At 55.4% G+C, this 11,360-nt stretch overlaps 8 protein-coding genes across 13 annotated transcripts; 4 read left to right on the forward strand and 4 right to left on the reverse strand.

Moving 5' to 3' along the window:
* Positions 1 to 201: 201 nt before the first annotated feature.
* Positions 202 to 1,068, forward strand: KVP18_000272 (uncharacterized protein; the record flags this gene model as incomplete). Its single annotated transcript, XM_067952728.1, has 1 exon — positions 202 to 1,068. One exon carries the CDS (start codon positions 202 to 204, stop codon positions 1,066 to 1,068), a length of 867 nt encoding a protein of 288 aa, XP_067806394.1.
* A 5-nt stretch (positions 1,069 to 1,073) lies between these two features.
* KVP18_000274 (uncharacterized protein) lies at positions 1,074 to 2,598 on the reverse strand (the record flags this gene model as incomplete). Its single annotated transcript, XM_067952730.1, has 2 exons — positions 1,074 to 1,430; positions 1,459 to 2,598. The coding sequence occupies 2 exons, from the start codon at positions 2,596 to 2,598 to the stop codon at positions 1,074 to 1,076; spliced, it is 1,497 nt and encodes a 498-aa protein (XP_067806396.1).
* Positions 2,599 to 2,871: 273 nt separating this feature from the next.
* On the forward strand, positions 2,872 to 3,192 carry KVP18_000275 (uncharacterized protein; the record flags this gene model as incomplete). Its single annotated transcript, XM_067952741.1, has 1 exon — positions 2,872 to 3,192. One exon carries the CDS (start codon positions 2,872 to 2,874, stop codon positions 3,190 to 3,192), a length of 321 nt encoding a protein of 106 aa, XP_067806397.1.
* A 166-nt stretch (positions 3,193 to 3,358) lies between these two features.
* On the reverse strand, positions 3,359 to 4,552 carry KVP18_000276 (uncharacterized protein; the record flags this gene model as incomplete). The annotated part of the gene is made up of 1 exon (XM_067952742.1): positions 3,359 to 4,552. One exon carries the CDS (start codon positions 4,550 to 4,552, stop codon positions 3,359 to 3,361), a length of 1,194 nt encoding a protein of 397 aa, XP_067806398.1.
* A 53-nt stretch (positions 4,553 to 4,605) lies between these two features.
* KVP18_000271 (uncharacterized protein) lies at positions 4,606 to 7,239 on the forward strand (the record flags this gene model as incomplete). Of its 4 annotated transcripts, XM_067952725.1 has the most annotated exons (6): positions 4,606 to 4,801; positions 4,828 to 6,062; positions 6,091 to 6,201; positions 6,228 to 6,292; positions 6,320 to 6,572; positions 6,601 to 7,239. In XM_067952725.1, the coding sequence occupies 6 exons, from the start codon at positions 4,606 to 4,608 to the stop codon at positions 7,237 to 7,239; spliced, it is 2,499 nt and encodes an 832-aa protein (XP_067806391.1). The 4 variants fall into 4 exon arrangements, with proteins under 4 accessions (XP_067806391.1, XP_067806392.1, XP_067806393.1 ...); XM_067952724.1 differs by lacking the exons at positions 4,606 to 4,801; positions 4,828 to 6,062; positions 6,091 to 6,201; positions 6,228 to 6,292 and having other exon boundaries at positions 6,372 to 6,572; XM_067952726.1 differs by lacking the exons at positions 4,828 to 6,062; positions 6,091 to 6,201; positions 6,228 to 6,292; positions 6,320 to 6,572; positions 6,601 to 7,239 and having other exon boundaries at positions 4,606 to 4,827.
* A 16-nt stretch (positions 7,240 to 7,255) lies between these two features.
* KVP18_000270 (uncharacterized protein) lies at positions 7,256 to 8,647 on the reverse strand (the record flags this gene model as incomplete). The annotated part of the gene is made up of 1 exon (XM_067952723.1): positions 7,256 to 8,647. The coding sequence occupies one exon, from the start codon at positions 8,645 to 8,647 to the stop codon at positions 7,256 to 7,258; it is 1,392 nt and encodes a 463-aa protein (XP_067806389.1).
* A 109-nt stretch (positions 8,648 to 8,756) lies between these two features.
* On the forward strand, positions 8,757 to 9,883 carry KVP18_000269 (uncharacterized protein; the record flags this gene model as incomplete). Of its 3 annotated transcripts, XM_067952721.1 has the most annotated exons (2): positions 8,757 to 8,974; positions 9,001 to 9,883. In XM_067952721.1, the coding sequence occupies 2 exons, from the start codon at positions 8,757 to 8,759 to the stop codon at positions 9,881 to 9,883; spliced, it is 1,101 nt and encodes a 366-aa protein (XP_067806387.1). The 3 variants fall into 3 exon arrangements, with proteins under 3 accessions (XP_067806387.1, XP_067806386.1, XP_067806388.1); XM_067952720.1 differs by lacking the exon at positions 9,001 to 9,883 and having other exon boundaries at positions 8,757 to 8,978; XM_067952722.1 differs by lacking the exon at positions 8,757 to 8,974 and having other exon boundaries at positions 9,014 to 9,883.
* Positions 9,884 to 9,913: 30 nt separating this feature from the next.
* Positions 9,914 to 11,151, reverse strand: KVP18_000273 (uncharacterized protein; the record flags this gene model as incomplete). Its single annotated transcript, XM_067952729.1, has 3 exons — positions 9,914 to 10,273; positions 10,302 to 10,544; positions 10,573 to 11,151. The coding sequence occupies 3 exons, from the start codon at positions 11,149 to 11,151 to the stop codon at positions 9,914 to 9,916; spliced, it is 1,182 nt and encodes a 393-aa protein (XP_067806395.1).
* Between the last annotated feature and the right edge of the window lie 209 nt (positions 11,152 to 11,360).

The raw sequence follows: 11,360 nt of genomic DNA on the forward strand, positions 1-11,360 counted from the left end.
TGAGCCGCATCGACGAGTCGTCGTGCCACATGAAATAATCGCGAATATAACTCATGTAAACGAACAAATGCCACTTTCGAATGGTCCTACCCGTCGACAGTTCAGAAAACGCATTAGTAGTGTTCGCCATCGCAGCAAACAACAGAAGTTATGTGGAAAACATCATCCTCGCCGGAGATGGGTTGTTTTTTTACAGCAATAATGCACCCATTACCGCCTGGAGATTCGCCTGGAGATTCGTTGGGATGTGGCAGCACCGATCGCTGGACACAGCACCCGCCTGCGAATGTTGAATGCTGTGGAGTGGCATTTCAGCCTACCATCCTCAAGGCACAACACGCAGGCGTTCAGGCCGCCACTGCACCTGTGCGCTCTCCGGTTCAGGCGGTTTGCCACACGCTGTACGGAGGGTTCGATATATGTGGCAGACGGACCAAGGACACGACATCGGCCATTGAGATGGGTATCTTGCCTACTGGGTCAAAGACTCTCAAGAAGAAATTATCACACGCGCCTCTCACTGGTTTCGGGGTACCTATGCAACGCCAGAACGATCTTCTGGCCACGCAGACCAGGCACACACTACAGCCAGCCCGACATACGTCGTTGGAGCTCTTCCAGGCTCTCGAGGAGGCGGTTGGAGTGTTCCCAATGCCGAAGAAATCAACGAGGGGGGAGTTCGGGGGGTACCGCGCTTTGGAGACGGGAGCGACCCTGCTCAAGGAGCCTACAAAATCCTTTCCAAGGGACTTTCCTCCCAACTACGGTACCAGATGGAGGGCAGCCTCTCTGCACCGCGTCATCAATGCCAAACAGCCCTACGATCAATCGATGGGATCTACCGCCCCTTTCCTGCTGGCGCGGATAGCACACAATAAAGAGTGGAAGCACTACGCCCAGGAGAAGAAACGTCAGGCTCACTATGATGCTCGGTCCCGTTGCATTTCCGACCTGCACAGCTATCCCCTGGCGCCCGAGTGCCTCGAGCCCGACCTCCGTCAGGGTTTCCCAGGCGCGATGAAGCTGGACCCTGCATGGACAAAGGAAGCCAGACAGCGAGCACTGTAGATTTATCATTGGGCAACAACCTCCGACCAATCGGCGTCGGCGGTTTTTACGAACTTGTTGTACTTGCTGACATTCTTGGTCTTTCGAACGACTTTGTTGCTCAGCTTTCGGAACTTGGCGACGAAAAAACCGTCCATGTCGTGGCGGTGGGGCCAGAAGCGGCGCGTGAGCTTCATGCACTCAGGGAACCGCCACTGCCCGATGGCAGTGTGGCCAGGACTGCCAATGTCAGGTGCGAAAGGGACCAACTTGACGTCCCGCCCGCTGTTCAGGATGGAGTTGACGACGCCTTCGTTCTCTTCGATAGACACACTGCAAGTGGAGTACACCACATAACCACCTGTCGGACTGTTGGCATCGCACTGCGTAAATATCCGCCTAGGAACCTACCAGATCAATGGCGCTGAGCAGCAGTTCTCTCTGCAACGAAGCCGCCTGGACGAAGTCGCGAGGCTTGCGCTTGCTTTTCACCGAGGAGTCGCGCGCTATGATGCCCAGTCCCGTGCATGGCGCATCCAGCAGCACGCGGTCGACTCGAGGGGTTTTCCCTTCAAGCTTGCGTCCATCCATGCAAAGGGTGACTGCGTTGGTCACGCCCAGGCGGTGGAGGTTGGCAGCGAGGGATTTGGACCGCTCTGGCTGAGAGTCGTTGCAAATGAGGATGCCCTTGTTCTTCATTAACTGTGCAATGTATGTGGATTTGCCGCCAGGTGCAGCCGCCATGTCCAGCACGGTCTCCCCTGCCTGTGGTGCCAGAGCTATCACTGGAATGAAGGACGAGGCGCTCTGCAGGATATAATGACCGGCACAGTGCTCTGGCGTAGCCCCCACGGGAACCGTGGACTCCGTCACGATGAGTCCCACTTTGGACCACTCAGCCAGCGGCTCCACGTTGACTCCCCGAGCCACCAGCGCGTTGGCAAGCTCACGTCGCCGGGCCTTCAGGGCGTTGGTGCGGATCACCACGGGGCGCGGCCGTTCGTTGGCCTCATAGAGCTCCTTCACTTCCTCGGGGCTGAACATCTTGAGGAAGTAGTTCGTCAGCTCCCTGTTGTAGCCGTAGAAAACGCTGAGATCCATCGAAATTTGGGCCAGGAGGTCGTCGCGTGACAGTTCTGACGCCACAGAAGGGTCCATTCTGGCCTCCTTCCAGTTCTCCAGCAGCACCAAGGTGTCCTCGATCCGCTGCTTAACCTCCTGGAGGTCCCCTAGAAAGGCGGTTTCCTTGATCGCCCCAGCGCCGACAGTGATACGCTCATCTCCAGACTCTGCCTCCTCGTGATCTGAGGTCTCCTCGCCTTCTGAGGCTTCAGCGTCGGAATCCTCTTGATCCTCCTCACTTTCCACCAGCTCCCCGTCATAGTGGTCGTCGGATTCACCGCCATCATCGGTCTCGGAGCCCTGAAATTCGTCGCAGGGAAGGTCCTCCTCCAGGGCGTTAAACTCTAGCGTTTCCACATCGGATTCTTCATCCGTGCGGAGAACCTTGGCTTTCTTGGAGATCAGGGTTGAAGCCTTTCTCTTGCCCATTGTAAATGCAGAATATAGAGTCGTGTCAGCGCGCCGCTGCTGCTGGTTGCCACACACATATCGCATAAGCCAGCTTTTTATGGAATCCGCTGATGGTGCTTCCTGCCAGAAGCACTAGAAACGTCCAATGGCTCCGTGCCCACGTCTAAATTCAAGGAGAGTGGTGGGTCGTTCAAGCAGGAGTACACTGTTCTTAGGCAGCGCTGGAGAACCTTGGTCTTCATGAGTCCTAATCCACCGCTGCATACACTTCATTATTCGTAAAAACGCCCAATGGTGCAGTCGATCGACAAGGTCTCTACGTTCAAGGAAGCGATGGCAAGTGAGGGAGTGGTGGTCGTTAAGTTCTCGGCGGAGTGGTGCGGCCCGTGCCGCCAAATGGCACCTGTATTTCAATCGTTAGTCGACGCGAAACCGAGCATCAGGGGTTACTCCGTCAACGTTGACAATGAGGACTTGGAGGAGCTCTGCGAGGAGCAGGGTATTCAGTCACTACCCACTTTCAAATTCTTCAAGAATGGGTCTACCGTTGGTGTGGTACTCGGAGCTAACGCGGACAAGCTCTCCAGCGCTTTTGAGCGGTACGCCGCATAAGTATACTAGAGCTCTCGTTTAACTTGAAATGGACACGAATTTGGTTGGGTCAATTGGGGGCACTCACACGCGAATATAACTGTTATTGGCATGTACTAGAGCTCTAAACTTGTTTGATCAACCCATTTTCTGCAGTGTAACGTAGACGTAGGACACGCAAACACAATTATGACTGATCCAACCGGTACAAAAGGGTGTCCAACAACAGCTCCCTCCGCATGGTGTGGAAATCGTGACTGCGAATCATCATCAGGAGCGTGTCGATCCCAATAGATTTCAGCAAAGCTTTTACGACATCATCAGTCGACTTCTCTGTTTGTCGCAGTAGGTAAAGAGGGTGGCCTGCAGCAAACCGGCCTTTCCATTCCTTCAGCTTTGAGTTTTTATCGCGTGACGAGTTGGAGTTAATAGTGATGCCCCGTTCCAGTACGAACGTCTGCAGCTGCGCCTCAGTCATGGTGTCCGTGGCTCGTCTTACTGACAGCAGTGCGCGGAGCGCTTCGGAGATTTCAGGAGCTCGTTCCAGCTGGCCGTTCCTGAAGGCGAGCACATCGAAATACTTCAAAAGTACTCTGTACGCACTGATCCTGTTGGTCCAGTCGTGAACCATAACGATCGACGAGTCATCAAGGTAGGGAGCCATTGCTAGTGTGATGGCGACTCGGAACCGGCCGTCGACAAGTAAGGCGGAGGGGACAAAGGAATTCACAGGCGACTGGATGGTCCGCTCTTCAGACAGCGCATACTGGACAGCTGGTAACATGGCCTCCTCAATGGGGTCCGTTTCCCTAATGATAGTGTACTGTGGCTGCGAACACGAGTGCCGGCTAAACGCGAAGACAAAGTGGTCAAACGACGCTTTCTTCACGTCGGCGCCATTCTTCAGGTAAGACCAGCCACCGAGTCCCACCCCGCTGTCCACAGCGAAGTAGTTGAGTCTATCTGCCACTTGTGGACAGCTCAAAAACTGTTCGCCTTGCATCTTCGCGTGCCAATCAGGTGCCATTTCGAACGAGCACACCTGTCCATCAAGCTCTTTCGCGACACAAAGAGAGAAAGTGGTACTGCCTCCGGAACCGAATTCGACGTAACGAAACTCTTTACCGTTCGCTCTCAATGCAGCTTCGAATGCGGCTTTCTCCGCGGAGGTCATCCTCCAAGGCGACCACATGTCATCTTGCACGTTGGAGCACCCCGCGACCAATTCGTCGCACTTGGACTCTTTGGTCTTTGACGGTAACCTCCTCGCGGTGAAAGGAGCGATGTGCGTCCGTGTTGTAGGACTAAAGTAGAGCCGGGCCGAAGTCGCAGCCAAGGCTAGACAAGACACAATCACTGCCGCTGCATGCGATCTTCTCATTGGAAATCTAAAGTTTAGTTTAGTATGACTGACCTAATTCAGTAGCGGCAAAAATGAGAGAGACATTGGATACCTTGCAGGTTTTTAGGGACCTAGCCAACAGCAAGGTGGCCGGGACGTGCGACGTGCTCCTAGTCCGGGACGTTGGCGATGTTGATGCACTAATTGGTCGTGTGGCACCGCAGCCCGTCAAAGAGGATGGGGTCGTGGCCGTGCCAGCGCCCGCAGTCAGACAGCGCTACGTGTTCAGTAAGAGAGGCGTAATCGCTATATAGATCCCCCCGACGACGCGCCTCCGGATTCAAGGGTTGCGCCCTCATACACAGAGACAGTTGCGACTTACACAGATGCAGGGGAAGGGGGTAAAGTGCTTTTTCCGAGTCTGATCCACGACAAAAAGACTTCACCTGTCAAACAACGGGACATCTCCGAATGGCGCTGCTCATTTCCATGGTCTGAACAGCTCGCCGAGGTTAACCGACGTGTGTTCGGGAACGAGAGCTTCCTAGAGAACCAGGAGCCCACCATGAACGCCACGTTGTCCCAGAGAGACGTGTTCTGTCTCATGCCGACTGGAGGTGGGAAGTCCTTGTGTTTTCAACTCACCGCGCTGGTGACTGGCGGGGTCACGGTGGTGGTCATGCCGCTGGTGTCGCTTATGCAAGACCAGTCAGACCAGCTGCTGGCTCTGGGTATCGAAACGTCTATGTTCACTGCGAGCACGACTGTAGACGAACAGAGGAGCATCTACGCCGACCTGGAAAACCATCCGCCCTCTACTAACCTGCTGTTCGTCACTCCAGAGAAGATAACAAAGAGCGATCGTCTGCTATCGTGTCTGGAGCTACTGAACGCGAACGGATTTCTGACAAAATTCACCATTGACGAGGCGCACTGCGTCTCCCAGTGGGGCCACGACTTCCGAAAGGACTACCTGAGCCTGCGAACTCTGCGTAAAAAATTCCCGACTGTGCCAATCCTAGCACTGACTGCAACAGCTACTTCGGAAGTGATGAATGATGTCGTCCGCCAGCTGCACATGCGCCGTCCGGTGATTCTCAGACGCAGCTTCGACCGGCCGAACCTCAAGTTCGAGGTGGTTCCGAAGGTAAAGAAGGCCCTGGTTGACGACATCGCTCGATTGATCAAGACACAGTTCGCGGGTCAGTGCGGCATTGTTTATTGTTTGGCGAAAGCTGAATGCGAACAGTTGGCGGATGACCTTCGCCGGCGGGGCATCTCCGCGACACACTACCATGCAGGCGAGGAAGACCGCGCAACTATTCAACGCTCGTGGATGAACGACGTTATACACGTAATCGTTGCAACTGTCGCCTTCGGCATGGGTATCAACAAAAAGGACGTCCGCTTCGTCATCCACGCCAGTCTACCCAAGAGCTTGGAAAACTACTACCAGGAGGCGGGCCGCGCGGGCCGCGACGGCTTCCAAGCCGCCTGCATCTTGTACTACGATTACGCTGACAAGGCGCGACTCCAACATCTGACGTTTGTGAGCCTGCCACCATTCCCGCACACAGAGCGAAGCCAAACGCGCCCCATCCACTCAGCGAGCAGGGGAGGCCAACGTGTTGTCGATGGTGCGGTACTGTGAAGACAGCTTCACATGCCGCAGACGCTTGATACTGGAGGTGTGAGAGGCCATGACCGTACACAGCATTTCGGGGAGACGTATGTTGGCAGTTGCGCTGTGGAGTGCGACAACTGCAACCGACGGAAAACGTGAGGGAGAACTCGCTAGTCACGTAGCACGACTCCAGTCGTCCTCAACTGCAGAGAGGAGACCGTCGATATCGTGAAGATGGTTCGCACCCTGACACTTCGAAATGGCAAGGGTCAGCACTCCAGTTTAACCCTACTCATGCTCAAAGACGTCTTGATGGGCGTGAAAACGCAGCGAGTTGGGTGGACTGAGAAGCTCCCACAGTACGGAATCTGTAAGGCGCGAAAGTGGAAATCGGCTGACGTGCTGGCGCTACTGAAGAGAATGCTATGTGTGGGGGTAAGTGGCTCCAAGGTCCCGCACCCAGGTGCTTTCCGAGATTCCGGTGGTCCAACGGACTAAGAGCCGTTTCGCCAACGTTACGACTTACGTGACTGTGGGGACGTCCGACCCCGCGACCCTGTCTTCCTTGCAGTTGACTGGTTCGAAGCCGGCGCCACTGGCTACAGGTATGATTCCGAGGCAGACGCCGTCCCCGGTAGTTTCTCCCAGCGTTCGGAAGCGACCCGTAACCAACCTGCATCGGCCGGTGAGATCGTCCAAATCCGCACTGCCTACTGAACTCCGAGACACTCTGAGAAAAAGGCTGGTAGAAAAGAGAAACGAGCTGGCTCTACTTCAAAATGTGCGCAGCGGCACCGCCATATGTTCAATGAAGACCATCGACTCGTTAGTGAAACAACTGCCCGTCAGCGCAGAGGCGGTGCTGGAGTTGGACATCAAAGACTTGCGTGCTGTTGCCAAGCGACGGTATCTGCCTCCACTGGCGCGGGTTATCTTCGACTTCTTGAAAGAGAACTCATTGGACCAACTCAGCTCCGTCCTCACCAAACGAGTGACCATTCTCAGCGATAGCGAAGCGCTAAGCGACGCGTCTCCTGTAAAATTGCGACTGAAAGAGCAGGTGGACGAGTTGGATGGCCTGGAAGATGAATGGGTTTGCTGACACCAAACGCGCGTGTTCACGACAGAGTTGAGAGCTGGCCTGCGTCGAACAGGTCTTCAGGGAAGAAGGACGCACATATGACACGATCCCCAGTCAAACTGCCGTTGAATTCGTACTGGGCCTTCTTGGCCGCTTGCAGCTCTCCGAACTGCACCAGAATCTTACCCACGCCTGGAGGGCAGGTAATGCAGTCCTTCTGGACGACTGGTCGCGGGATCACCACCCGCATCACTTGTCCGAAGCGTGAGGCTTCCTCCGCCGTCTCGTTCAGCCACATGTTATACTCATCTTCAGGAATCAAGTCCTCAGGGAACACCACGTTCAACAGCTGTACGATGCGCGACGGCATGCTGCCGATAACCTTGCCTCTCTTGATTTGAATAGCGGATAGGGGGCTAGAGAAAACCCTCTCAGATATGGAGCTGTTCGATTTAGCCACGGTTCCGTGCGTCGTGTACACATTCGGAGGTGTGGGGTGCTTCGAGTACTCGTGGGAAGACTTGATGGACATTTCCAGGCTCTTTCGGATGTACTGGCTGGCGACAACAGCACGGACGTATCGCCCCTTCCAGGAGATGTCGTCCAACTGGGCCTGCATTGAGTCACACGTCGCCTCCGACTCCAACTCCACCGCCAGCACCCCTCGGATCCGGCCAGGACCTTGGTCCGGCAACCACCAGCGGCGGATGCAGTCGTGGTTGGGCGCCGCGTTCAACAGCAGCTCGAACACCTCCACCTCGGTGGCGTCCTTGGGCATGTCGCTCGCGTACAGCACGCGGCTGGGATCCTCGAGGACGAAGGGCGCTGGCTCAACCCAGTGCCTGTAAGCGAATGCCTCTCCGGTCTGTGGACCAGCTGGCGGCTCCGAGGCTTCATCCTCGAGCCTGCGGCGCTTTGCTTCCGGCTCCTCGGACTCAGCCTTCTCGTCCGGGTTCTCCACGATTCTCACGCTTTCAATAAGGTCCTTTTCGGCGCGAATGATATCCTGCGGGTGCTCGAAGATCAGCAAGTATCCACAAAATGCGAGTCCGTTGAGTTTCAACGCCAGCTTCAGGACGTCTTTGTTTTGGAGAATCATTTGCATAGAGCGGTCTTCCTGCTCTATGACGGCCACCACAGCGGGACCATCCAGGTAGCACAGGCCGAACGTGGTCTTTACCATATGAATGATGGCGCCAGCCACGAAATTCTTCAGGCTGTTAACGTTTTGTATCTCGCCTGGAGGCAAATTCCTAACAGTCAGAATGCACTCCTTCTGCTCGTCGCTGATCTTGGAGGGAGCGTTAAGGTACGCATTCCCTTTCATTCCCCATAGCGGGTTGACCACGCCTGCAGTGCCCGTCGGTGTGTCTGCGTTGGGATCGTAGTGGGTTAGGTCAGGGACCGAGTTGAATCCGGTCGTGACCATCAGCGAGATCTAAATTGGCGATTAAGTCGTTGGAGCTCCATCCCTACACACCTGCCTGAGCCCTAACGTCAGCAAGCAAGCTGCACTGCGCCACAATTCGTCAATATCAATGGATGATCACCGCGTTCTCCTTGTCGGCGAGGGGAACTTCTCCTTCACAAGATCCCTAGGCTACCTGGTGGACGCTCCGTCGGCCATCGATTACCATCTGCAGTGGACTCGGACGTCGCCTCTTCGTGTGACTGGGACGTCCTACGACAGCTACGAGGGACTCCTACAGCGTTATCCTGACGCATGCCGGATGCTCCAGGCCATCGAAAAGCTCGGGTGAGCCAGAAAGGCATCCAATATAGATTTGTAGATGTGATGCATGGGATCAACGGGTGGCAGTTGCACGAGTCCTTTGACGAGGAGTTCGACGTCGTGGCCTGGAACCAACCCCACCTGGGCGTTGAGGACTTTCGGCTGCACAAGTCTCTGTTGGCTCATTTCTTTCACTCGGCTCTGAAGGTGCTCAGACCTCACGGAGTCATAGTCGTCAGCTTGGAAGATCGCCAGTACCACCGCTGGGGATTCGAGAGTGCCGTCGAGCGGCAGGGACTCACGGTCTTGGCAAAGACCCTTTTCGACCCGGCGCAGTTTCCAGGGTACGAATCCAAAAGAAACGACAACCCGCAATCATTTCAAAACACTGGCACCAGGAGGCACACTGGCAGTATGATGAGCAGCTGTGTTGTTGTGGTGGGTGCTGGAAGTATCCTGGTCTCCCCCACTCCTGTCTCGCCACGACCCCAACGGGACAAGCTGGAATTCAACTGTCCGGACTGCGCTGCCAGCTACGGATCTGCGCAGGCTGTTAGAACGCATTGGTCCCAGTACCACAAGGAACCCATCATCCCCCAGTCACAGATGGAGTGCGTTCTATGTCCAGGAAGGCGGTTCAAGAACGAAGAGGCCTACACGCAACACCTAGCTGCCAGACACGGCCGTACCGCTAAAATCCCTCTGTCCGTCGCAGTGGTCGCGCCGGCTCTGCCGGTCACTGATTCAGTGTGCGACGTCTGCGGTCTACCAGCGCAAACGATGGAGGCGCACCTGCAGCTCTTGCTGCCTCGCTTGTTAGTGAATCTACAGTGCTCCACATGCGACAAAACGTTCAGGGATGAGAGGGCGCTCAAGCAGCACGAGAACTTCTGCAACCTACGATGCGTCGAGGCCTTGTTCCTGGATGGATGATAATTGCACGATTTTCTGTTAAGAATATCACTAGAGAGTCATCTCGGTCAGAGAAAGCGGCGCGATTCCCAAACAGCACAGCACGTCCATGCCCCAGTCGCAGACGCACCCGTCTCCGGGCGCCGGCAGAGTCTGGGAGCATGGACAGAAGCCTTGGCAGTCGATCTCGATGTTGTGCATCACAGCCCAGCACTGGTTGGAGTAGACGTGGGCGTCTGCGCCGCACACAGGGTAGTAGTAGGTTGGGCACATAAATGGAGCGTGGCAAGGGCATCTTCCCGCACAGGCCACAGAGATGCCTGCCACTAGTGCGTGACAGCGGGACTTGTAGTCGAGCCCGTCAATGCCACAGACAAAGTTTTCTGTGTCCTCGTCGCACTCCAGCGGAATCTGAGATGGGTCACTCAGGCGAACCCACCTCCACTTCCGACACAACTGCGGCTACCTCGACGACTTCTCTGGGCTTCTGCGAGTAGGGGTAGTTTGTCATCGCATCCTTCGTACATGGACACAATCCCGCGCATGCAATAGGGACGTCGTGTTGTCGAGCGACGCATTCGTTGACATAAGACACAGAGTCGTAGCCACAGACAGGTTGTATTTCCTTGGAGCACCCCTGAAACTCCTTTCCACAGGGGCATTCGTCGAAGCACAGAACTGGCTGCGTGAAACTCGTCACTCTTGCCTACCAATCCTGCCTGCTGGGCCGCGCAGTAGTTCCGGTGTGTCTGGCCGTCCGCGGCGCAAATAGGGAAGAAATCCGATGCACAGCAAGGACATTTCGAGCGGCATGCAATCTTCTCGTCGCCGGCAACGCAGTCGTTGGCGTAGGTCTTCCCGTTTACGCCGCACACAGGGCGGTAATGTCGTGGACAGGCTTTTGGCTTGCACGGGCAAGGGTTCTCACATTCAACGCCAACCTCTTCAGCCAAGCAGTCGTTGTCGTAGGTCTGCCCGTCCTTTCCGCAAACAGGGTTCAGTGAGCACGGCTGTGGCGCGCATGGGCATTTTCCGGCACACTTCACGTTGCCGTTCCCTGCGACGCACTTGTTCGGATATGTCTTGCCGTCTTTGCCGCACACGGGGGCCTCGGTTGTTGGACACCTCTCCTCGCAGGGGCAAGGACCTTTGCAGTCCAATGGCATGCCTTTCCACTTGGCCACGATCCATGAGTATGTGATGCCGTCATCGCCGCACACGCAATTCTGATCGTTGCAGAAGAAATGACCAAGCGCAGTGACGAAGAAGTACAAGAAAACAGCATCCATGGCGACTCCGGCGTTTTTTTTATGATGAATGCATAATGTACCCTTGCCACAAACTTGCCATAGAGAACAGGCTGGTTATTACTCATCACTTCAGAGCAGCGATGCAGTGCCCAATTTCTGTAAACCTGCCAACACGACGAATCACAATCGTTGACACAGAAAAGCGCCAAAATATAATATTTCTCCTCCATGGATCACCACCAAGTGAG

Source organism: the organism of the source record quoted next (genome assembly GCF_019968955.1).
Source record: "MAG: Porospora cf. gigantea A chromosome Unknown PgA_NODE_764_length_11360_cov_348.425, whole genome shotgun sequence".
NCBI classification, from domain to species: Eukaryota; Apicomplexa; class Conoidasida; order Eugregarinorida; family Porosporidae; genus Porospora; species Porospora cf. gigantea A.